Here is a 26,619-nt window from a genome sequence, read left to right as displayed (position 1 = left end):
TTTACCCGGCATGCTATAAGTATTCGTTGGTGCACATACCTTTCTGGCTAACGTTAGAGGATGGTAGAAAGTCTTACTTGTTATCCAGAGATGTTGCAGGGAGACCGGAGAGCAGCGTTCAGTCTGGTCAGCGTGGTTACCGACTCTGGCGTGCTGCGCAGGAGATTGTCTGTGAGTGGAGATGACGTCAGAAAAAGCAAGTGCGTCCGTTCACAGACTGAATGCGGCAGAACAGCTGGTGTTACTGTTAACTTGCTGATATGTGGTATTTAAGTTCAGCAATAAATAAAATAACAAATACGTTATAAGGCTGCAATAGCCCTAAAGGTAAAGGTTGCAGAAAAGTTAATTCCTCAAAAAGTGAAGTACTGAAAATACAGGTTGTCTTTGGCTTCATATGAAATGTTGTCTAGAGAGACTAGAGCAAGTCACCTAAACACACTTTAATAATCAAGCAATGAGTCCTGGGAGGTTGAGACTTAAGTAGGATAGAATTTGGGGAGGAGATCTGGTTTTAAAGGTGTAGTGTCAAACCAAATGCTGACAGATCCCCCCTTTCAGGAGCCCCCTCCAGCAGACCTAGAACCTGGTTTAAAAGGATAAGCGAGATGAAAGTCTGCTAACAAATCAGGTGCATTCAAGTCACGCAATGGAACCCATGAGTTTTCATCATCACCATAATCCTTCCAATGGACTAGGTACTCAAGTCTCCCTCTACGAATTCTGGAATCCAGAATCTCTGAAACCTCATAATCCTCAGGATCAGGTAAAGATAATGGTGAATGTTCCGCAGTAGGAACAGTAGACCCCAAGTAAGGTTTTAAAAGAGATACATGGAATGAAGGGTGAATCCTCATTGTTGGTGGTAACTTCAAAGTTACAGCATTCTGATTAATTATCTTAAGTATTGGGAATGGACCGATAAATTGGTCAGCTAACTTTTTACTTGGTACGGGCAGTTTGATATTTTTCGTGGACAACCAGACCATATCATTTGGTTTATAAACCGGAGGTGTCATCCTTTTCTTGTCATAATACCGTTTCTGTGTTTCTTTAGCAGTAACCAAATGAGTCTGCAAAGTTTCCATTACATCTTTCAATGATTCAGAATAATTGGAAACAGACGGTGAATGGGAACAAGTTAATGTGTTTGGATAAGTACGTGGATGAAATCCATAGGTTGCGAAAAAAGGAGAAATCTTTGTTGAAGCATTGATTGAATTATTATAGGCGAATTCTGCGCTTGGTAACCAATCATACCAGTCATCTTGTTGAGATGAAATAAAACATCTTAGATATTGTTCAAGGGTTTGATTGAGTCGTTCCGTTTGTCCATTGGACTGTGGATGGAAGGCAGTCGTGAACCTGAGTGAGATTTGTAATGTTTTACATAAGTATTTCCAAAATTTAGAAGTAAACTGACTTCCTCGATCGGTTACAATGGATGTTGGTAACCCGTGTAGCTTAACTACATGACTATGGAAGAATTTTGCAGTAGTTGATGCAGATGGAAGTCTTTTTAATGGAATGAAATGTGCCAGTTTAGTTAAATGGTCTATTACAACCATTATAGTGTTGTGACCATTAGATATTGGTAATTCTACAATGAAATCAATTGCTATCATATCCCATGGTTTTATGGGAATGGGTAAGGGTGACAGGAGTCCATATGGTCTATGATGTTCCTTCTTTTTCTTCGCACAGGTTTCACAGTTCAGAATATATGTATGGTTGTTTTCATCTGAGGCCACCAGTATTCTCTACTGATAAGTTCAGTTGTTTTTTCAACACCTGGATGACCAGCCAAAGGTGTATCATGATGTTGTTGAATGATTTGGTTTCTTAAGATATGTGGAACATAAATTAGACCATTCTTCATATATAGTCCAGATTCAGAATCTGGAGAACATATAGGTGGAATATCAGAATCTGAATGTTGTGCCTGAATTATGTCAGATGTTTCTAAAACCACTGCAGCAATGATTTTAGATGGGGGAATAATAAATGTGTTGATTTGAGAGTCTTCTACTGTTTGATATGAACGAGATAAAGCATCAGCTTTTATATTATTTGTACCTGGTATATGAGTAAGTGAAAAATTAAAGCGATCCAGAAATAAGGCCCAACGTACCTGTCTTGAAGACAGAGTTTTATTTTTCTTCAAATACTGAAGGTTCTTATGGTCGGTGAAAACCTGGAAAGGGATTGTAGTTCCCTCTAAGAGATGTCGCCAATGTTCCATAGCTGATTTCATTGCTAGTAATTCCTTATCGCCTATTGAATAATTACTCTCTGCAGGAGTTAATCTTCGAGAAAAATAGGCGACAGGATGGAGATGACCATCTTGTTTTCCTGGTTGTGAGAGTATTGCACCTATTCCAACATTGGAAGCATCCACCTCCAAGGTGTAAGGTAGTTCAGGATCAGGTAAACTTAATACAGGTGCTGTTGTAAACTTTCCCTTTAAATTTTGGAAAGCTTGCTCAGCGCTGGAATCCCAAATGAATTTTTGTTTACCTGTCAATCGGGTTAAAGGTTGAACAATGGTTGAAAATTGATTAATGAACTTTCTATAAAAGTTTGTGAAGCCCAGAAATCTTTGTAAAGATTTCAAACTTGTGGGTCTTTGCCAATTGACTATAGCTGTTACCTTCTCTTGATCCATTTGAATTCCTTTTGGGGATATTATGTATCCCAAAAACTTGATGGTATCTTTATGAAACTGACATTTTTCCATTTTAGCATATAAATGATGATCTCGAAGTGTGGAAAGAACCCATCTCACGTGTTTTCTATGATCTTCTAGACTTTTGGAATATATTAGTATATCGTCTAGATAGACTATTACGCACACATCCATAAGTTCTTTAAAGATCTCATTTATAAAGAACTGGAATGTGGCAGGAGCATTCGTGAGTCCAAAAGGCATTACATTGTATTGAAATAAACCATACCTGGTTCTAAATGCCGTTTTCCACTCATCTCCGGATCTCATACGTATTAAATTGTATGCTCCCTTAAGGTCTAACTTAGTGAAGATGGTTGCTCCACTAAGTCGTTCAATTATCTCCGGGATGAGTGGTAATGGGTATCTATTCTTTACGGTAACAGAGTTCAGAGCTCGGTAATCTATAATGGGCCTTAAAGTACCATCTTTGTTAGTAACAAAGAAGATGGCTGAAGCTATAGGAGATGATGATGGTGATATAAAACCTTTTTTAAGGTTTTCATCAAGGTATTCTCTAAGCTGTTTCAATTCTTTTTGTGAAAGAGGAAATATTTTTCCTGTTGGTATTTCTACTCCTGGTTTAGTGTCAATAGGACAATCAAAATGCCTATGAGGTGGGAGAGATTCAGCATTTTTTAAATTAAACACATCATTAAATTCATGATATTCAATAGGTAATTCGGAGGATATGTGTCCTATATGAACATATGGGTAACATGTCTTTTGGCAATATTGTGATTGGAAAGTGATTTGATTTTGGGTCCAATCTATTGATGGGTTATGTTTTTGGAGCCATGGTAGGCCGAGTATTATGGGATGGATTGAGCTAGGGATGATATCATATGTTAAAAATTCTTTGTGTCCATCTGGTGTGATGGTTAATAATGGGATTGTGTGATGAGTGATGGGACCCTTTGATATCTGTGTACCATCTATTACCCTTACATAAACAGGAGAAGATTTCTGCAGAATAGGTATTTTATTTTGTTTAACAATAAATTCATCAAGGAATATACCATCAGCTCCGGAGTCAATAATGGCTTCGTTCTGAAGTTGTAGACTGTCCCACTGCAAAGACAATGTTATGGATAGATAAGAAGGGTTTTGTAATTTATTTGATGTGTAATTTAGTGTCAACTTACCCTTCTTTTGTCGAGAGAGGATAGGACATGATGTAACATCATGATCTTTATTTGCACAGTAGAGGCAAAGATTAGCGGATCTTCTTCTTTGTTTTTCTTCAAAACTAAGAGGACCACGAATGGTACCTATTTCCATTGGCATAGGTGTTGAGTGGGTCTTATCTTGATAAGATGGATAAGTTCTTTTGGGGGTGTTATCAAAATGATGTTTTTCAATCTTCCTTTCACGGTATCTCCTGTCCATGGCTATGGACAACTTAAATAAAGATTCCAAACTCTCCGGGAAATCCACTCTGGAAAGTTCATCTTTTAAATGTTCGGATAAACCTAAACGGAACTGGTTTTTTAGGCTTACTGAGTTCCATTCAGAATCCGTGGCCCATAGCTGAAAATCTGCTATGTAGTCTTCCACTGGTCTTTTCCCTTGTTTAAGGGATCTTAATCTATGTTCAGCTGTTTGCTGTTTGTTTATGTCATCATATAAAACAGCCATAGTTTGAAAAAAGTTTTCCAGGGAATTTAATATTGGATCTTCTGTTTCTAGAAATCTGTCTGCCCATGCTCTAGGCTCCCCAGAGAGATAGGAAATAGTGGTGAAAACTTTAATTTTATCACTTTGATAGGTACGTGGTTTTAAAGTAAATAATAGGATACATGCGTTCTTAAACTCACGAAATTTCGTGCGATCACCAGCAAATGGTACTGGGGGGTTAACCTGTGGTTCAGGAGTTTCAATTGGCTTATGAGTGACATATTCATTAAGTATACTTTTTAGTGTACTGTTTTCATTTTTTAGTTCGGTTAAACCTTGGGCCAGTATTTTCACTTTCTGGTTTAGCCATTTCAACAGGATCCATTTTAACCTGAAAATATGTAGCTAAAATAAATTATTTATTTCTTTTAAAGGCTTGATTATTCTGTGATAATTAGGTTCAAATATATACTAATAATTAAGTAAATGTTTGTATTCATATCTCCATAATACCATGGATTGGTTATTATGGTCATGTATAAATACAATTTTATTTATTGATTTGTGTGAGTTAACACAACTTTAAACTTTATTGTTGTGAGAGACTCAATATGAGATATGTTAATGACTGTTAAAGAAATGAGAAACATATGATTGAGAAAAATAATAAGAATAAGATTCAGATTATTAATTGGTGATTCAATGGAATAACATGAACTTGAGTTAAGATTATTAAACTCTGAGAATGTCTCGTTAGAAAAATAATAAAGATAGTATTCCTTAGGCAATGGTTAAATTAAGGGTTAATCTCCTTTTATACTTCACAGCGTAAGAAATAATGATTAGAGATGAATTGCGTCGCATAAAGATAAGAGCACAAAAGTTCAGTAATGCATTACTTAAGTCTTTTACCCGGCATGCTATAAGTATTCGTTGGTGCACATACCTTTCTGGCTAACGTTAGAGGATGGTAGAAAGTCTTACTTGTTATCCAGAGATGTTGCAGGGAGACCGGAGAGCAGCGTTCAGTCTGGTCAGCGTGGTTACCGACTCTGGCGTGCTGCGCAGGAGATTGTCTGTGAGCGGAGATTACGTCAGAAAAAGCAAGTGCGTCCGTTCACAGACTGAATGCGGCAGAACAGCTGGTGTTACTGTTAACTTGCTGATATGTGGTATTTAAGTTCAGCAATAAATAAAATAACAAATACGTTATAAGGCTGCAATAGCCCTAAAGGTAAAGGTTGCAGAAAAGTTAATTCCTCAAAAAGTGAAGTACTGAAAATACAGGTTGTCTTTGGCTTCATATGAAATGTTGTCTAGAGAGACTAGAGCAAGTCACCTAAACACACTTTAATAATCAAGCAATGAGTCCTGGGAGGTTGAGACTTAAGTAGGATAGAATTTGGGGAGGAGATCTGGTTTTAAAGGTGTAGTGTCAAACCAAATGCTGACAGTCCATCACCTTTACCCTCAGCTTCTTTAGCAAAGCAGTGGTCATCTTGAAGGTGTGTTTGGGGTCGTTATCATGTTGGAATACTGCCCTGAGGCCCAGTCTTCGAAGGGAGGGGCTCATGCTCTGTTTCAGTATGTCACAGTACATGTTGGCCTTCATGGTTCCCTCAATGAACTGTAGCTCCTCAGTGCCGGCAGCACTCATGCAAGCCCAGACCATGACACTCCCACCACCATGTTTGACTGTAGGCAAGACACACTTGTCTTTGTTCATCTCACCTGGTTGCCGCCACACATACTTGACACCATCTGAACCAAATAAGTTTCTCTTGGTCTCATCCGACCACAGGACATGGTTCCAGTAATCCATGTCCTTAGTCTGCTTGTCTTCAGCAAACTGTTTGCAGGCTTTCTTGTGCATCATCTTTAGAAGAGGCTTTCTTCTGGGACAACATCCATGCAGACCAATTTGATGCAGTGTGGGGCATAAGGTCTGAGCCCTGACAGGCTGACCCCCACCCTTTCAACCTCAGCAGCAATGCTGGCAAAACTCATATGTCTATTTCCCAAAGACAACCTCTGGATATGACGCTGAGCATGTGCACTCAACTTCTTTGGTCGACCATGGCGAGGCCTGTTCTGAGGGGAACCTGTCCTGTGAAACCACTGTATGGTCTTGCCCACCATGCTGCAGCTCAGTTTTAGGTTCTTGGCAATCTTCTTATAGCCTAGGACATCTTTATGTAGAGTAACAATTCTTTTTTTCAGATCCTCAGAGAGTTCTTTGCCATGAGGTGCCATGTTGAACTTCCAGTGACCAGTATGAAAGAGTGTAAGAGTGATAACACCAAATTTAATACACCTGCTCCCTATTCACACCTGAGACCTTGTAACACTAATGAGTCACATGACACCGGGGAGGGAAAATGGCTAATTGGGCTAAATTTGGACATTTTCACTTAGGGGTGTACTCACTTTTGTTGCCAACTGTTTAGACATTAATGGCTGTGTGTTGAGTTATTTCGAGGGGACAACAAATTTACACTGTTATACACGCTGTAAACTCACTACTTTACATTGTAGCAAAATGACATTGTCACATGAAAAGATATTATAAAATGTTTACAAAAATGTGTGGGGTATACTCACTTTTGTGGGATACTATCTGCTAGATTACGAGTTTTGTCGGTAAAGCCGTGCGTTGCCAAAGAGCCTTTTTTTTCCAGCGCTCACTTTAAACAACGCTGGTATTACAAGTTTTCTGAATGGCTGCATTAGCCTCAGAAAAGTGATAGTTGAGCAAATTTAGCGCCACTTCTCACTAATACCAGCGTTGCTTACGGTAGCGGTAAGCTGGCTAAAACATGCTCGTGCACGATCTCCCCATAGGAAACAATGGGGCTGAGAGGGCTGAAAAAAAAACCTAACACCTGCAAAAAAGCAGCGTTCAGCTCCTAACGCAGCCCCATTGTTTCCTATGGGAAAATACTTTCTAAGTCTACACCTAACACCCTAACATGAACCCCGAGTCTAAATACCCCTAACCTTACACTTATTAACCCCTATTCTGCCGCCCCAACATCCTCGTCACCTGCATTATATTATGAACCCCTAATCTGCCGCACCGGAAACAGCCGCCACCTACATTATACCTACGAACCCCTAATCTGCTGCCCCTAACATCGCCGACACCTACATTATATTTATTAACCCCTAATCTGCCATCCCCAACGTCGCCGCCACATACCTACAATTATTAACCCCTAATCTGCCGCCCCCAACGTCACCGCTACTATATTTAATGTATTAACCCCTAAACCTAAGTCTAACCCTAACCCTAAAACCCCCCTAACTTAAATCTATTTTTAATAAATCTAAATAAAATTACTATATTTAAATAAATTATTCCTATTTAAAACTAAATACTTACCTATAAAATAAACCCGAATATAGCTACAATACAACTAATAGTTACATTGTAGCTATTTTAGGATTTATATTTATTTTACAGGCAACTTTGTATCTATTTTAACTAGGCACAATAGTTAATAAATAGTTATTAACTATTTAATAACTACCTAGATAAAATAAATACAAATATACCTGTAAAATAAACCCTAACCTAAGTTACAATTACACCTAACACTACACTATAATTAAATTAATTACCTAAACTACCTACAATTACATACAATTAAATTAAAAAAACTAAATTACGAAAAAAACAAACACTAAATTACAGAAAATAAAAAAGAAATTACAATATTTTAAACTAATTACACCTAATCTAATCCCCCTAATAAAATAAAAAAGCCCCCCAAAATAATAAAATTCCCTACCCTACACTAAATTACAAAGTAATTGCCCCAAAGTAATCAGCTCTTTTACCAGCCCTTAAAAGAGCTTTTTGCGGGGCATTGCCCCAAAGTAATCAGCTCTTTTACCTGTAACAAAAAAATTCAATACCCCCCCAACATTAAAACCCACCACCCACATACCCCTACTCTAAAACCCACCCAATCCCCCCTTAAAAAAAACTAACACTAACCCCCTGAAGATCACCCTACCTTGAGCCGTCTTCACCCAGCCGGGCCGAAATCTTCATCCAATCCGGCAAGAAGAGGTCCTCCAGAGGGTCCGAAGTCTTCATCCTATCCGGGTAGAAGAGGACATCCAGATCGGAAGAAGTCTTCATCCAAGCGGCATCTTAGGATAGGATTCTATCAGCCAATCGGAATTAAGGTAGGAAAAATTTGATTGGCTGATTCAATCAGCCAATCAGATTGACCTTGCATTCTATTGGCTTCTTCCAAGACTTGTAATACCGGCGTTAGGAAAATCCCATTAAAAAGATAGGATACGCAATTGACGTAAGGGGATTTGCGGTATGGAAAAGTCACGGAAGAAAAGTGAGAGGTACATCTGTACCTGCCAAACTTGTAATACCAGCGGGCATTAAAAAGCAGCATTAGAACCCCTTAACACTGATTTTTAAGGCTAACGCCAAACTCGTAATCTAGCCGTGTATATCTATATCTGTATATATTCATATATATATATATATATATATATATATATATACATATATATATATGCAAATAAATAGTCATAAATATAGAAATATATATTTAAAAATAAAAATAACATTTTCTTCGGCGAGAAAGTTATTTACATGTCACTTGTAATCAAGTCCAGTGTTATTTAATTTGATGTTTGGTAAATCTGATTTGACTTTTATTGATTCCCAACCACTTTGAGCGGGGTATACACAATAATGCATACAAGGCATTACATTCAATTTAAAATAAAAAAAAAAATATATATATATATATATATATATATATATATATATATATAGCAAGCAGAAAAAACGGGATGCAGACGTCTTAGTTCCAAATTCCAATACTTGATTTATTGCAAGATAAAATCATCCATGTTATACACGATCAAAAGGATAATCACACAAATCCAGCATGAGCTTGTAGGAAAACTGCTGCTATTTATATATATATATCTTAGACATGCATAAAGCCAGGCAGGTATCCAGGTAGAGAAGCAGCTTGACAGGGTGAATACAGTACGTCTAAATTTGTCGCAAGTTGTAGCAATATGTATATATATATAAAAATGTACTGTGTTTAAATATATATATATATAATGGATATCTTACCTTATAGCCTCAGGCAAGAAGAACCAGCATTTGTACATTGTTTGAGAATAGTACATCATCATGTGATACAAGGATCTGGGACTTGACTTTGTGAGGTATATGCTTGAGAGATCCGTGTTGGCATAAAAAGCTCGAAAAGAAGAAAGGGAATCATGAACATAATATAAAAAGGCTTCATTTATGCACCTATAAGTACAATTTTTTGGTCATAATATACTGTATGGACTAATTATCAAGGTGATCACTTGCTACTTAGAGGGGCCCCCCATTCAAAAGAGGGTATTTATTGGAAATAAGGAGTCTCATTTTCTCCTAATTAAATTGGCGAGGGAGATAAGGACTATGGTATAGTCCTCCTCCTCTTCAATATAAAAAAATCATTGGTGTCCAGTGGGGTAAATGAGAACCATTTTTAAAGGTCATTACCTGCAACTTAATTAGACAAATTACTACTCATTTGAAAGACGGCCATCACAAATTGGAAGGTTTGCAGTTTGACTCCTACTAAAGGTCTTCACCATTTTATAGTTACCATCTGCATCTTAGTAGAGAGCGCAAGACCATTATTTTAAATAGAAGCTCCTATTTTTAAAACAGTGGATCTCATGTCCCTGTAAATGTTGCTGGGACTGAGATATGAGCTATGTTAAATTCTCCTCTGCCCATGAATCACTAGCCTCTGGGTATTTTCTCATTGTGTGTGATGTCTTTGTACACAGACACATGTGTCTACACTTTAAAGCAGTGTTTCTCAACTCCAGTCCTCAGGACCCTTAACAGGCCAGATATTCATTATATCTTAACTAGAGCACAGGTGAAATAATCAGCTGATCAGTAACCATGGATACTAACCTGCTCTCACCCTTCAGATGATTATTTCACCTGTGCTCTAGTTAAGATATAATGAAACACTGCTTTACAGAGATACGCAACCCACATTTATTTATAATGCAGATAGAGCATGCAATTTCTCTTGGTATTTTTGTTGAAGCACTTTTTCCTGTCATATAGTGCTTCAGACGATTACCTATCTCTTCAACAAAGAATACCATGGGAATGAAGCAAATGTGAAAACAGAAGTAAATTGTATGCCCTGTCTGAATAACAAAAAAAAATGTTTGGTTTTCATATTTACATTAAAGGGCCATAATACCCAAATGTTTAAACACTTGAAAGTGATGCAGCATAGCTGTAAAAAGCTGACTAGAAAATATCTCCTGAACATCTCTATGTAAAAAAGAAAGATATTTTGCCTCAAAAGTTCCTCAGTAGCCACCTCCCATTGTAAAGGATTTCTAAGCAGCATTTTAGTGTGTCTGTCCTGGGACATCTGAAGGGATGAGCATCGTGCACTCTCATCTTATTTCACCAATCAGGTAAAGGAAGTTTACAATGAAATCTCATGAGAGTCAAGTCAAATCTCATGAGATCACAGTAAAAGTTTATGACCTCAGCACTGCTGATGCTGATTGGCTGCTGTTCATTTCTTCATTTTTTTAAATTTTTTTACCTGCAGCTGGGAGCAGTTGAGTATAACTTTTTTACACAGAACTTACTCTGCTGAGCTGAGGAGATTGTGAGGTAAAATATCTTCCTTTTTTACATTGAGATGCTCAGGTGATATTTTCCTGTCAGCTTTTTACAGTTATACTGCATCAGTTTCAAGTGATTTAGCATATGAGTATTATGTCCCTTTAACTAATGCTTTGTGACCTGTAGAGATCATATAGCTATTGGAAGCACTGTGTTATACCTTCTCCATTTTGTATTTCTGCTTTCAAGAGTTTCAGTCCTGCACAGGCACTGAGTAGTCGATCTGTTCCTTCCACACTGGTACCTAAACGAGCTGCAACAGCTGTTGTAGACATGGGTAGTTCTGCTTCATGCAGTACATCAAAAACACCCAATTCACATGCTGTAAACATTGTCTAAAAGAGAAGAGATGTATCCAAAAAATAGAGATTACCTTTAGGCTCCACATGCACTTGCATGAAGAGCTAAACTAAATCAATTTAAATGTTAAATCACTTTTATGTCTAAATTAAATATATAATCTAAAATATTTTAATTAAAGTGATGGTAAACTCTCCCCTTTTTAAAAGCAGATACAGAATGTTAGTTAAATTTTAGATAGAGTTTAATTCATCAGTTGTAATGAAGAAGCACAATAACTTACTTTTTAATATCGATATGAAATTCAAATTCCCCGCATTCCGTCACCCAACTCAAAAGTAAATTTTTCTGTGAGTTTAAGGTTTGAACTGTTCTCCAATCAGCGCTCTCCCCATATGGCACTTTTGTTGTAGCTATAGCACTGATTGGAGAACAAAAGGGTTGAATTCCAGTCTTTATGATCATGCTTTTCACCTAATTTAAGGATCCCAGCACATATTAGAAAATTCTCCCATAGAATGCATGGACAACAATGACATTGGTGATTACAATCCACCCAACGTCAAGCTATAGATTAAGTATTGACCACAAAATGGACATATCAAGTTCACTAGGCAAAAGAAATTAATAAATGCTCATCACAACAAAGGTGGCCCTTGTTGATGACAACAGATTCACTCCAAACAATGCATTTTACTAAACACATGGTTATCATCATTACAATATCAACCATGAAAATTCATAAAGGTTAGAATTAACATGATTAGATAAAGTTTAAAAACTTGCTAAAATTCTGATTTTACAAATGGGTTACAACTCAACCATGTTTCATATTCCTACCCCTATCAAAACTCTGCTTAGTTAGAATGTAAAAATAATTGAGAAAGAAAAGAGAAAAAGAAACAACTTTGATGATTAACCATACTGCAGCATTGGACATGAAAAGCGATCTGTAGCTGGAGCTAGACGCCTTATTTAGCTTTTTTGTATACACTTTCCATTGCAAAGTATCTTACATACTATTTACCATGTTCCTTTAACCCTTTTTATTTTTAAGGTGTTTAAGACATGGGGATTACCAGTCGGGAAGGGGATCACAAAGTAGGGGTTTGAAGTGAACAAGTAGGTTATGATATTAGTGGATGGGGTTCATTTTAGTGAAGGATTAATTAAGGTGTATTTATTTTACTGGTAGCTATGTATGGGGCAATTTTAGTGGTGTTGATTTACGATTGGAGGAGTAGTTGATGGTACGTGGGGTGATCTAGTATAAACCTTGTATGGTTAATTATATTAAGGTATCATGTAGCTAGCAATTAGGGTTAAGTGTGATTTGGGGATAACAGTATATTTGCAGTGAATGGGTTAGCCAGGAAAGCAGTAGTTAGGGTTTTTAGAAAGTGATCACAATCTTGCAAATAATGATTTCTGAACCTCAGCTTGTTTATTAGTGTAGTTTTCCAGTGAACACAATCATAAAATGATTCTGCCTTCATATCCTGAAGCTCAAAAATGTTACTTCCCAAAGAGAACACAAAATTTTTATCTTCATCTTCAACCTCCTAATTTTGTAATCCAAAACCCAAATATGCAGGATATAAAACACCAAAAAATATGTACATGATTCCGACAGAGCGCAAAATTTTAAAAACACTTTACAATTTATCAGTTACTTTGTTCTCTTAGGTTCCTTTGTTGAAAGCATTTAGGAAGGTGTAGAAGCATGCACGTGACTGGAGCAATATGGCAGCAGTTTCCTAACTTTTCTATACATTTTCAAATAAAGTAGGTGGTAGCAGTAATTTCTGTCATGTATTGCTCCAGAAATATGTACACTACCTATCTAGATAGCTTTTCAAAAAAGAATACCATGAGAACAAAGTACATTTGATAAGCGATGTCAATTGAATTTTTTTTTTTTAAATTGTATGCAAAATGGCAATTTCAGCTATAAAGAGATTGCATCACAGATTGAACAAGATGGGTTGTACAAGTTCTTATTTTAGGCTTTGCACAAAGAGAGGCCAGCATCAACTATGCAGGCTGCCAAAAATAGTAGCAACAGTAATAAGGATACTGTAGCGGCTTATACATAGCGGCTTCTAAATAAAGTTTGGCAGTCTGTACTTGGTGCAGTCGGCCACTACATGTCTGTTACATCTCCATCTAATTGCTCAAGTCTGATGGATTATGAGTTATTATTTGTAGTGTCAGATTTGCTAAAAAGTTGAAGTTTAAGTCAAGAGGATTTCCCAGAGAGGGAATTTTTGACTGGAAAGAATGCACTTTTGTAGCACTTCTGAGACCCCCTTAAATAGAAAACATCATACTAGAGGAAATTTGGAGGTCGGTGTAGGTAAACATAAAACTTAACTTTTATTATAATATATGTTCAATAAAAATACTTGGTAAGTATGTGTGTATTTATTAAAACCTCAAAGAAACTCGAAGTTGCATTCGTTCCAATACCTATTGGGTATTGGTTACACAAATATACTGGAGAGATTAACACTGTGTTGGGGATAAAGGGCTGGCTAGCTGAGTAATACGAAATTTCCAGTATTTGCTTGAAAATTGGATTTGTGTCTAAATATTACTTTAAGAAAGTAAATTGAGAAATAGGTTAGTGTGTCCAACTGGTTCGATTTTACTCAAGAAATCATTTTTTATTTTTACTCATAACAACAAATTGGACATTTATTTAGATTCTATTTCATGTACATTGAGGAGTACTATTGTGTGCTAGTATATCTATGTCCTTTAGAATAGCACAATTTTTATATTGAATCAAATTGGTTGGATACACTAATACACCAAATATCGTGATTAAAGTTCTTTAAAAACAATAATCAAAACATAAATTTGTATTACTCAGCTAGCCAGCCCTTTATCCCCAACACAGTGTTAATCTCTCCAGTATATTATTATTATTATTATTCTTTATTTATAAAGCGCCAACAGATTCCGCAGCGCTGCCCATGGGTACAAGGATAACAGTACAATGGAGAAACAATACGATAAAAGACAAAGTTTTACAGACAAATACAGGGGGAATTGAGGGCCTGTGTAACAATACACAATAGGTATTGGAACGAATGCAACTTCGAGTTTCTTTGTGGTTTTAATAAATACACACATACATACCAAGTATTTTTATTGCACATATATTATAATAAAAGTTAAGTTTTATTTTTATCTACTCCGACCTCCAAGTTTTCTCTAGTATGATGTTTTCTATTTAAGGGAGTCTCAGAAGTGCTACAAAAATTCCCTCTCTGGGAAATCCTCTTGACTTAAACTTCACATTTAGTTCCTTTGCACAAGCACTCTAGCTCAGAAAATGCAATTAAAGTAATTCAAATAGGGCAACCCCCCGCTATATGTGTAGTGCTATTGCTACCTCTTCTGCTTTTATATTTGCTAAAAAGTTGTACAACGGTTGCTATGAGTAGTGGGTCCTATAGGATGCTTTAAAAAGAGTGGCCAACAAATGGTGCCCAAGTTTTGTTATTGGAGGCCAAGCACTGAAGCATGTTGAGCCATCGTGATTTTTGTGAATACATTGAATTTGTAATGAGCTTTAATAAAAGTATTCTCAATGTAAAAGAGGATTGTTTTCACTATTTCTGACTTCCTATAGAATTTTGGCCAAGGTCAGGAGCAGGCTGAAATCTAAATTGAATTTGGAAATTGCATGAAAAAGGTTGCTTCACAGGTGCAACAAGATGCATCATCCCAAACCCTGTCTACAACCCAACAACCACATGCTCACAGATTCGCTCCTCTGGCTGCTGTGAGTTGTATTTCCATTGTGCAGCTGGGGCGATAGCTTAGCACAACTGGGGTTGAATAGAACTAGGCAAAGGGCAGACAGATGTAAAACAATATGTTCTAGGCTTTCAAATTTAGGCCCCAAGTCTGATTTTAAACTGCAATGACAACCTTCCGTCGTGGATCTTCCAAGCCCTGCGTCTTCTCATATAGAAACATAGATATTGACGGCAGATAAGAGCCATAGGCACAGCAAGTCTGCCCGATATTACCTAACAGTATAAACTTAGCTAGTTTATAGGATAGACTTATGCTTGTCCCATGCATTTTTAAAGTCCCCCACAGTGTTTGTCGCTACTACCTCTTGAGGAAGATTATTCCATAAATTAATCACCCTTTCTGTAAAGTAGTGCTTCCTCAAATTACTCCTGAATCTACTACCCTTTAGCTTATGACCCCTAGTTCTTGTATTTTCATTTTATGTAAAGTACCCACAGCCTCAGTTTTACTAAGCCCTTTAACATACTTGAAAGTTGTAATCATATCACCTCTTTCCCTTCTCTCCTCTAAGCTATACATATTTAGGTCATTGAGCCTATCCTGGTAAGTTTTATTTTTTAGACCATGTACCATTTTTGTAGCCCTCCTTTGCACAGATTCAAGTTTGTTAATATCCTTCTGAAGATATGGTCTCCAGAACTGCACACAATTCTCAAGATGAGGGCTAACTAATGATCTATAAAGTGGCATAAGATCCTTACTATTTCTGCTGCAAATACCTCTACCAATACATCCAAGCATTCTGCTAGCCTTACTCGCTGCATTACTACATTGTTTACTAAGTTTTAAATCATCTGAAATAATAATTCCCAAGTCCTGTTCCTCATCTGTAACAGTCAGTAAAGTGTCATTGAGTCTGTAATTAACATTTGGACTTTTCTTCCCTAGATGCACTATTTTACACTTTGCTGTGTTAAACTTTAGATCCCAGTCATTTGTCCAATCCTCCAATTGTTGTATATCACTTCTCATTTTGTCTACCCCCCATGGAACATCCACTCTGTTACAAATTTTTGTATCATCTGCAAACAGACATACTTTCCCCTGTAGCCCTTTGCTGATATCACAGATAAATATGTTAAACAAAACAGGCCCCAGAACTGATCCCTGAGGAACACCACTAGTAACAGCCCCCTCTGCTGAATGAACTCCATTTACTAAGACACTTTGTTTTCTGTCCTTAAACCAGTATTCCACCCAGTTCAAAATTTTTGAATATAGAAAAAGGAGATACAGTTTGTGAATTAGTTTATTGTGTGGGACGGTGTCAAATGCTTTGTTGAAATCTAGATATGCTACATCAACTGCTCCACCCTTGTCTAATACGTTTGTTACATAATCAAAGAAGTAAATTAGTAAAACCATGCTGATTTTGGTCCTCTAAATTGTTTGTCTTTATGTAAGTCATAGTTCTTTCTTTTAAGAGGCTTTCCATTAATTTCCCTACTACTGAAGTTAAACTAACTGGCCTGTAGTTACCAGATTCTTCTATACTGCCCTTTTTATGAAGAGGTATTACATTTGCTATTCTCCAATCATCTGGGACAGCTCCTGTTAATAGTGACTGATTAATCAGATCAGTTAATGGGACAGTTAGCACTGATCGAAGTTCTTTTAAAACCCTTGGGTGAATATTATCAGAACCCACTGCCTTTTTAACATTTATTTTTGATAATGCTAACAAAACCTCTTCCTCTGTAAAAAGATTACTGTTAAGCTTGTTTCTATTTTTCGTAGCATCCCTTAATGTAGACATTCTATCTTCACAATCTTTTGTGAAAACAGAACAGAAGTAATTATTGAGACAGTCTGCAATCTGCTTGTCTCCTATTATTCTACCATCAACTGATTTCCATTTTACTATTCCTACCTTATTTTTTCTTCTTTCACTGATATATCTAAAGAATGTTTTGTCCCCATGTTTTACTGACTGTGCTATCTTCTCTTCTGCATGAGCTTTAACCTTCCTAATTAACTGCTTAGTCTTTTTTTGTTGGAGTCTCCATATTTTCATATCATCATCTGCTTGTGTGTGTCTGTAATTTTTATAAGCTATCTTTATTGTCTTTACAGCATGTGCTACTTCTTTGGAAAACCAAATTGGTTTCCGCTTTCTTTTACTTTACTATATATTTAAAGGGACAGTCTACACCAGAATTTGTATTGTTTTAAAAGATAGATAATCCCTTTATTACCCATTTCCCAGTTTTGCATAACCAACACAGTTATAATAATATACTTTTAACCTCTGTGATTATCTTGTATCTAAGCCTCTGCAAACTGCCCTTTTTTCCGTTCTTTTGACAGACTTGCAGTCTAGCCAATCAGTGCCTGCTCCCAGATAACTTCTTGTGCACGAGCACAGTGTTATCTATATGAAATACGTGAACTAACACCCTCTAGTGGTGAAAAACTGTTAAAATGCAATCTGAAAGAGGTGGGCTTCAAGGTCTAAGAAATTAGCATATGAACCTCCTAGTTTAAGCTTTCAACTAAGAATACCAAGAGAACAAAGCAAAAATTGGTGATAAAAGTAAATTGGAAAATTGTTTAAAATGACATGCTCTATCTGAATCATGAAAGTTTATTTTGGCCTAGACTGTCCCTTTAAGAAAATATCTTAAGTTAAAGGAACATGAAACCCAAAATGTTTCTTTCATGATTCAGATAGAGAATACAATTTTAAACAACTTTTAAATGTACTTTTATTATTTTATTTGCTTCAATATTTGGATATCCTTTGTTGAAGAAAAAGAAATGCACATGGATGAGCCAATCACACGAGGCATCTATGTGCAGCCACCAATCAGCAGCTACTGAACCTATTTAGATATGCTTTTCAACAAAGGATATCAAGGGAATGAAGCAAATTAGATTATAGAAGTAAATTGAAAAGTTGTTTAAAATTGCATACTCTTTTTAAATCATGAAAGAAAAAAAATGGGTGTTATGTCCCTTTAAAGATGTAATGAAATTTAGTCAAATTTGGTAATTAACATTTTTTAATATTATCCAATGAATTATAACTATTGATATTAGGTGTGAATGAATTTACACTGTCTTACATTTGCATAAAGACACCGTAGCAAGAGCAAATATTTTCTTAGCAATATATTTCATTTTATTCTGCTAATAGTCCAAATAACTGATAATTAAATAATAGTTACTGAACAAAATAATCACACCAACTGTGTGAAATCTAATTCAAGCTAATTGATATGTATTTAAGTATTTCTTGACAATTTAACTAAATGTAGCCTATGGGGCCTATTTATCAAGCCGTGTGGAGACCTTGATTCTCCATATTTATGAAAGCCTACAGACCGCCAAAAGTAGAATTTTGTGACGTAACCTGCCGGTCTCAGTCCGACACAGATCGATGCTTATGTCATTACAGATGTTCCGAATGCAAATTCGGCACTATTTGACTACTTTTGGAAGTTAACAAATATCCACCAGGTACGCTCGCCACTATTCCGGCCCAGCGTACCTGGTTTTCAATCCGCCACCCTGGAGGCGGCGGATGCCATAGGAATCAATGGGAGTCTGAAAGCAGCGAAAGCTTATGTTCGCTGCTGCCCAATATCCCATTGATTCCTATGGGAGAATAAAGTTATGTTTACACCTAACACCCTAACATGTACCCCAAGTCTAAACACCCCTAACTTGTCGCCACATACTTTATACTAATTAACTACTAAACCGCCACTCCCGGATCCCGCCGCAACAAAATAAACTTATTAACCCCTAAACCACCACTCCCGGAGCCCACCGCCACCTATATTATGTTATTGACCCCTAATCTGCTGCCCCCTACACCGCCGCCACCTACATTACTTTTATTAAACCCTAATCTGCTGCCCCCAACGTCGCCGCCACTATTCTAAATGTATTAACCCCTAAACCTAAGTCTAACCCTAACCCTAACACCCCCTAACCTAAATATTATTTAAATAAATCTAAATAAAACCTACAATTATTATCTAAATCATTCCTATTTAAAACTAAATACTTACCTATAAAATAAACCCTTAGCTAGCTACAATATAACTAATAGTTACATTGTAGCTAGCTTAGGGTTTATTTTTATTTTACAGGCAAGTTTGTATTTATTTTAACTAGGAAAAATAGTTATTAAATAGTTATTAACTATTTAATAACTACCTAGCTAAAATAAACACAAAACTACCTGTAAAATAAAACCTAATCTAAGTTACAATTACACCTAACACTACACTACAATTAAATACAATTAAATAAATTAAAAACAATTAACTAAATTATATATATATATATATATATATATATATATATCTAAAGTACAAACCCCCCCCCACTAAATTACAGAAAATAATAAACAAATTACAGAAATTTAAACCAATTACACCTAATCTAATAGCCCTATCAAAATAAAAAAAGCTCCCCCAAAATAAAAAAAAATCCCCTAGCCTAAACTAAACTACCAATAGCCCTTAAAAGGGCCTTTTGCCGGGCATTGCCCCAAAGTAATCAGCACTTTTACCTGTAAAAAAAAATACAAACAACCCCACCAACAATAAAACCCACCACCCACACAACCAACCCCCCAAAAAAATACTAACTAAAAAAACCTAAGCTCCCCATTGCCCTGTAAGGGGATTTGGATAGGTATTGCCGTTAAAAAGGCAGTTAGCTCTTTTGCAGGCCCAAAGCCCTAACCTAAAAATAAAACCCACCCAATACACCCTTAAAAAAACTTAACACTAACCCCCTGAAGATCGACTTACCGGGAGACGTCTTCATCCAAGCCGGGCAGAAGTGGTCCTCCAGATGGGCAGAAGTCTTCATCCAAGCCGGGCAAAAGTGGTCCTCCAGACGGCAGAAGTCTTCATCCAGACGGCATCTTCTATCTTCATCCATCCGACTCGGAGCGGGTCCATCTTCAAGACATCCAACGCGGAGCATCCTCCTCGGCCGACGACTACCCGATGAATGAAGGTTTCTTTAAGTGACGTCATTCAAGATGGCGTCCCTTAGATTCCGATTGGCTGATAGAATTCTATCAGCCAATCGGAATTAAGGTAGAAAAAATCCTATTGGCTGATGCAATCCTATTGGCTGATGCAATGCCCACCCAAATGCCCTTTTCAGGGCAATGGGGAGCTTAGGTTTTTTTAGTTAGTATTTTTTTGGGGGGGTTGGTTGTGTGGATGGTGGGTTTTACTGTTGGGGAGTTGTTTGTATTTTTTTTTACAGGTAAAAGAGCTGATTACTTTGGGGCAATGCCCCGCAAAAGGCCCTTTTAAGGGCTATTGGTAGTTTAGTTTAGACTAGGGGATTTTTTTATTTTGGGGGGCTTTTTTTATTTTGATAGGGCTATTAGATTTGGTGTAATTAGTTTAAATTTCTGTAATTTGTTTATTATTTTCTGTAATATAGTGTTTGTTATTTTGTACTTTAGATCATTGTATATAATTTAGTTAATTGTTTTTAATTTATTTAATTGTATTTAATTGAAGTGTAGAGTTAGGTGTAATTGTAACTTAGGTTAGGTTTTATTTTACAGGTACTTTTGTATTTATTTTAGATAGGTACTTATTAAATAGTTAATAACTATATAGTAACTATTGTACCTAGTTAAAATAAATACAAACTTGCCTGTAAAATAAAAATAAACCCTAAGATAGATACAATGTAACTATTAGTTATATTGTAGCTATCTTAGGGTTTATTTTACAGGTAAGTATTACTTTTTAAATAGGAATAATGTAGTTAATGATAGTAATTTTATTTATATTTATTTAAATTAGATTTAAGTTAGGGGGTGTTAGGGTTAGACTTAGGTTTAGGGGTTAATACATTTAATATAGTGGTGGCGACGTTGGGGACAGCAGATTAGGGGTTAATAACATAATGTAGGTGGCGGCGGTGTAGAGGGCAGCAGATTAGGGGTTAATAAGTATAATGTAGGTGGCGGTGGGCTCCGGGAGCGGTGGTTTAGGGGTTAATAACTTTATTTAGTTGCGGCGGGGTCCGTGAGAAGCGGGATAGGGGTAAAACAGTTAAGTATAGTGTGGGTGTTTAGTAACAGGGTACCAATAAAGCTGGGAAAAAGCCGAAGAGCAGCAAGATCAATGACTGTTAGTTAACAACAGTCCGCTGCTCATTGCGCCGTACTTGGTGATCGGCTTTTTGACAGCTTTTTTCGTAACTTTGGAAAACGTATTCAGGTCTGTGGCAGCGATGTTAGGCGATCTTAGGCGAGCGTATTGGTGCCGGCAAATGCAAGTAAGTTGACAGGTTGATAAATAGGGGCCTATGTCTGCCTCTGATTCATTTCTTATGTTCTTTAAAGGGACTGTTTAGTCAAAATTATACTTTCAGGATTCAGGTTGCAGGGCATGCAATTTTAAACAACTTTCCATTTTACTCTTATCATCAAATTTGCTTTGTTCTGTTGGTATTTTTAGTTGAAAGCTAAACCTAGGTAGGCTCATATGCTAATTTCTAAGCCCTTTAAGGCCACCTCTTACTTGAATGCATTTGACAGTTTTTCACAGCTAGGGAGATAAGTTAATGAGTGCCATATAGATAACATTGTGCTCACACCTGTGGGATTACCTATGAGTCAGCACTGATTGGCTAAGATGGAAGTCTGTCAAAAGAACTGAAATAAGGGGCAGTCTACAGAGGCTTATATAGAAGGTAATCACAGAGGTAAAAGGTATATTAATATAACCGTCTTGGTTATGCAAAACTGAGGAATGGGTAATAAAGGGATTATCTATCATTTTAAACAATACAAATTCTGGAGTAGACTGTCTCTTTAACCTTGTGTTAGTCATCAATCAAGTTCCAGCAATGCCCAATACGCATAGGATTAACTATGTAGGTTAAGGCAACTGTTTAAGTAAAGCCACCATCAACTCACCCTTTCCTACTTCATTACCAGGGGTTAATTCAAGTCTCTACTGCAGCAAATCATACAAGTTCACTAAATGGACAAGATGAAAAATTAACATTTTACAGAGTAAAGAAAATGAAAGGCATGTTGCATTAGCACCTCAACCCACTGTAGGCGAGCATAGTAAGAGAAAGTATTTTCTTTGCAATACATGGTCCACAATAACTGATCATTTAATATTAATAACTGTACAAAATAATCACAAAATGTGTCATTCAAATGGCTATTTAAGGTTTAGAAATTGGGGAGCAATCAGAAGCTTCAACTTACACATACTTAGTTGTAGTGTGTAACTGCACACAAATTGGGTTATTAGTATTCCTAGTATTTCCTGAGGAATGTAAATCAATCTTTTATGCAAAATTTAAAAAATCTCACTCAAGCTTACTGATATGTATTTAAGTGTTTTTTGTCCATTTAACTGAAACCCACTTTTGATTATTCTGAAAATATTTTATTTATTTAATAATTTTAGTATAAGTAGACCTTTAAAGTCATGTAAACTATTTAACATTCAATAAAACCCTTCTTCCCAAACAAAAGCATAAATGAAATGTCATACTACAGAGATCTTGCAAGCTAGAGGTTTTTAGTTTTAATATAAACACAGAAGTGAGCATAGGGAAACTTAGAAAAACACTCCCACATCCTTATATACAAATATATTATCGGGATTATATCTTCTAAGGAATGTACACAGATTATTCTGTTGTGATCTAATTACACCTAATATCTCTCAAATATATATTAGTGCTATGTCCCAAAAATAAAATGTTTTTTCCATACCTTAGATACTAAAAATCCATGTTTATATTCAAGTAATTGCTTTGGATAATCAAGGTCTTCCTGTGTAGTCATGTTTTTGTTGCACTATGCGACAGTGCTGGTCCTCTTTATATAAGCTGCTTTGTAACCCGAGATATATTATTGTAGAGGGATTAACTGGGATAAGTAAGTAGCTAATTTGACCCAATTTTTATTTGTTTATAAGACGTATTACTCTGTCACATTTTACATCTCTATTTGTTGGTTTATTTTCTTTTTAAGTTTTATGAAATACTTCACAAAAGCACTCACCTCTATAGATTTATTTTTTAAAATAAAATGACTAGAAATATAAATTTGATCTCGTTATCTAAGGATTTTATGCTTTACCTAATTAAGTAGCACTATATTTCTTAAAGCACATAGTTTATTTGTGTTCTTTATGCTACATAGTTTATCTATCAGGATGTTTATCAATAAAGGTAGTTATTCAAAACAAAAGAGAACATGTTTTACTGAATCTCTTAAAGGGACACTGAACCCAAATGCTTTCTTTCATGGGGCGGAGCCAGCCGGGCAGATGAGCGGTTGCACATTCTGTGAGCTCCGACCAAACTTATTTGTTTTTCATCTAGCACCGCTCACCTCCCACAAAAGACAGCCTAAGTGCACTTGCCAATATTATCCTAGACATCTAGCCTTGGATGTAGCGGGGTACTGCACAACTTGAGGAGATCGAACAGTGACCGAGTGAAACCGGCGGCCATCTTGGCTGACGGGTGAAGTTAATAAGGCTTTATTCCAATCGACACTGCAAAGAGCTATAAAGCCAGTCCGAACAGTTCAAAACAGCTCAGTGTACATTTCAGCAGCAACCCATTCTACCATGCAAACCGGACCGAGATATAGAGGTACTTTTAGGGAGGAGAGATACTCCTGAACCATTTATTTTTATACACTGCGCAAAAGCTTAAAAACGGATCACCAATATGTGGTGTATACCCGCTCAAGGCCCTCACTTGATAACACCTACAGAAAAAAGTGCTAATATGGAAGGGGCTATCGATTTCTATAATGAGCTACGCTGCCTACTTCAGGACCATCACAATGCCCTTGAGGACTTGCTGCACGCAGCGTTTTGCCACAGCGGTACACACCCTACTCAGCAGTTAACTTTACCCGCAACTACCCCAGAAGGGTGTGGTGGTGGAGGCGCTTTGGGGCCCTAGCGCTCGCCACCTACTCCTAACAGTCTATTATGCAATTCTACGCTATGTGGGGGATTAGAGGGCTCAGCTACGGCTGAGAGATCGAAGAGCGTTCCGTAGAGCCATGCGGCTTTAATGAGGAAGGGCAAACGTACTCCTGCAGAGTACTGGCCAGTCATGGCACTGTTTCAGGAGAAATCTATGAGGCGCTTGGCTCAAATTTTTGGTGAAGTCCGGCTACAAATTCCTTGCTGTTTACCAATCTTAAAGGGTCACTGAACCCAAATTTTTTCTTTTGGGATTCAGATAGAGCATGACATTTTAAGCAACTTTCTAATGTACTCCTATTATCAAATGTTCTTCATTCTCTTGGTATCTTTATTTGAAATGCAAGAATGTAAGTTTAGATGCTGGCCCATTTTTGGTGAACAACCTGGGTTGTCCTTGCTGATTGATGGATAAATTAATTCACCAATAAAAAAGTGCTGTTCAGAGGTCTGAACCAAAAAATAAAGCATAGATGCCTTCTTTTTCAAATAAAGATAGCAAGAGAACTAAGAAAATGTATAATAGGAGTAAATTAGAAAGTTACTTAAAATTGCATGCTCTATCTGAATCACGAAAGAAAAATTTTTGGGTTCAGTGTCCCTTTAATGCCTCATGACATCTATTGTGTAGGCTGGTTACACTTTAAATGGGATCATGGAGGCTTACTTAAAGGGACAGTAAACCTTAAAAAAAATGTTATATAATTCTGCACATAGTGCAGAATTATATAACATTACATTAGCCAAACGTTTTAAATCATAATATTGCCTTTTTATTTTTAAAAAATATCGCCGTTTTACAGACCCGCTCTCTGGGCTCTGCTGAGCGGGTCTGTTGTTTTTACTGAGCGCATCGGGCCAGCTGTATAGTCACAGCCCGGCCCGACCGCGCCATTAGACACAATGCAGCTCACTCCGGGAGCGAGCTGCATTGTGTCTAATGGTGCGGTTGGGCCGGGCTGTGACTATACAGCTGGCCCGATGCGCTCAGTAAAAACAACAGACCCGCTCAGCAGAGCCCAGAGAGCGGGTCTGTAAAACGGCGATATTTTTTAAAAATAAAAAGGCAATATTATGATTTAAAACAATTGGCTAATGTAATATTATATAATTCTGCACTATGTGCAGAATTATATAAAAAAAAATTTAAGGTTTACTGACCCTTTAAGCTGGACATCAGTTTTATGTTTGAGCGAACTGGAATAGGATAAACACAACAACTCTGTTATATGTTCTAGTACTGTTGCTACAATATGGCATGGGTATAGACTGACACACATGCTGAATATGATCAACAGCACAAGTTACTGTTTCTCATAAGTACACTATGCATTTATGATTATGCTGAAAAGCTAAATAAATTTTATTGTACTATATTGAATTTGTTTGCTACTTTTAACTGTATTGTGCTGCTTTCAAGAATGAAATTCCCCATGTCAGGTATTTATAGATGTACACGTACTGATGCCTTTGTATGTTACTAGAAAGTTAGAAAACTTAAAGGTATCTTATTCTCTTCATTTTCTGGGATACAGCAGCCATATATCCTTAAAGGGACAGTATACACTCATTTTCATATAACTGCATGTAATAGACACTACTATAAAGAATAAGATGCACAGATACTGATATAAAAATCCAGTATAAAATGGTTTAAAAATGTACTTAGAAGCTTTCAGTTTAGCTCTGTTGAAAAGGCAGTTGGAAAGCCCACTGCAAGTGGGAAATAAGACACTCCCTCCCCCTTTTTTTTGCATATGAAAAGACCCTTTACACAAACAGGATCAAGCTGGAGAAGGTAGCTGATGGTATTCAAATAAAACTTTTGGGCTTGGTTAGGAGTCAGAGCAATGTTCTTTAAAAATAAGCAAAATTATACATTTTTAAAAAAAAAAAACTTTATGGGCTATATAAATAGATCATCTACAAACCATTTATGCAAAGAAAAAATGAGTGTATAACGACCCTTTAACCAGTACATTACCCCCTGGAGATTTGTATGTATTGACAAAATCAATCTGCAAGGGGCTGAGGCTTTTTAAGTACTTAGCAATCTCTCTTCCATGTATAACAGGTAAAAAGAGACCTGACAAAGATAAGGTTCAATTATGTAGTCTATTAAAGCGCCAGATAGCTGTTAATCTGCTCGTATATAGCCTGCTTTGTTTCTAGTTTAACCCTGTAACTACTCTCTGGTTCCGTGTAGTTGCGCTGCCAGCAGCAGTAACGGTGCGCTGCGCATACTATACATAACTATATTTTATTATATGTGGTTATCTATTCTGCTTGCAGATTATTAGATGTGTTTGGTTATCTATATGTTTTCTTTTTGCTTGTGATGCACCTACTCATGCCTGATAGATGGAAGTAAAAAATAGACAATAGGGTCATGAGCTTTGCAGTGTTGCTTTGCTACTTGGCATGCCAGCTGGCTCCGGATACATTCCTTCCTCCCCCCATTCCTAATG

The 26,619-nt window shown here is 36.7% G+C and overlaps 1 protein-coding gene across 1 annotated transcript in view; it reads right to left on the bottom strand.

Annotated features, from left to right (window-relative positions):
* LOC128652337 (acetylserotonin O-methyltransferase-like) overlaps nt 1–22,989 on the bottom strand; it is a 73,718-nt gene extending 50,729 nt beyond the window's left edge. Inside the window, 3 exon segments of the mRNA XM_053705273.1 lie at nt 9,465–9,594; nt 11,218–11,461; nt 22,918–22,989. Of these exon segments, the coding sequence (XP_053561248.1) occupies nt 9,465–9,594; nt 11,218–11,461; nt 22,918–22,989 (446 nt within the window).
* Between the last annotated feature and the right edge of the window lie 3,630 nt (nt 22,990–26,619).

This window comes from Bombina bombina, chromosome 3 (assembly GCF_027579735.1).
Source record: "Bombina bombina isolate aBomBom1 chromosome 3, aBomBom1.pri, whole genome shotgun sequence".
Lineage (NCBI taxonomy): Eukaryota > Metazoa > Chordata > Amphibia > Anura > Bombinatoridae > Bombina > Bombina bombina.
The sequence above is the reverse complement of the archived record's forward strand: the minus strand, read 5'-3'. Positions and strand labels throughout refer to the sequence as shown.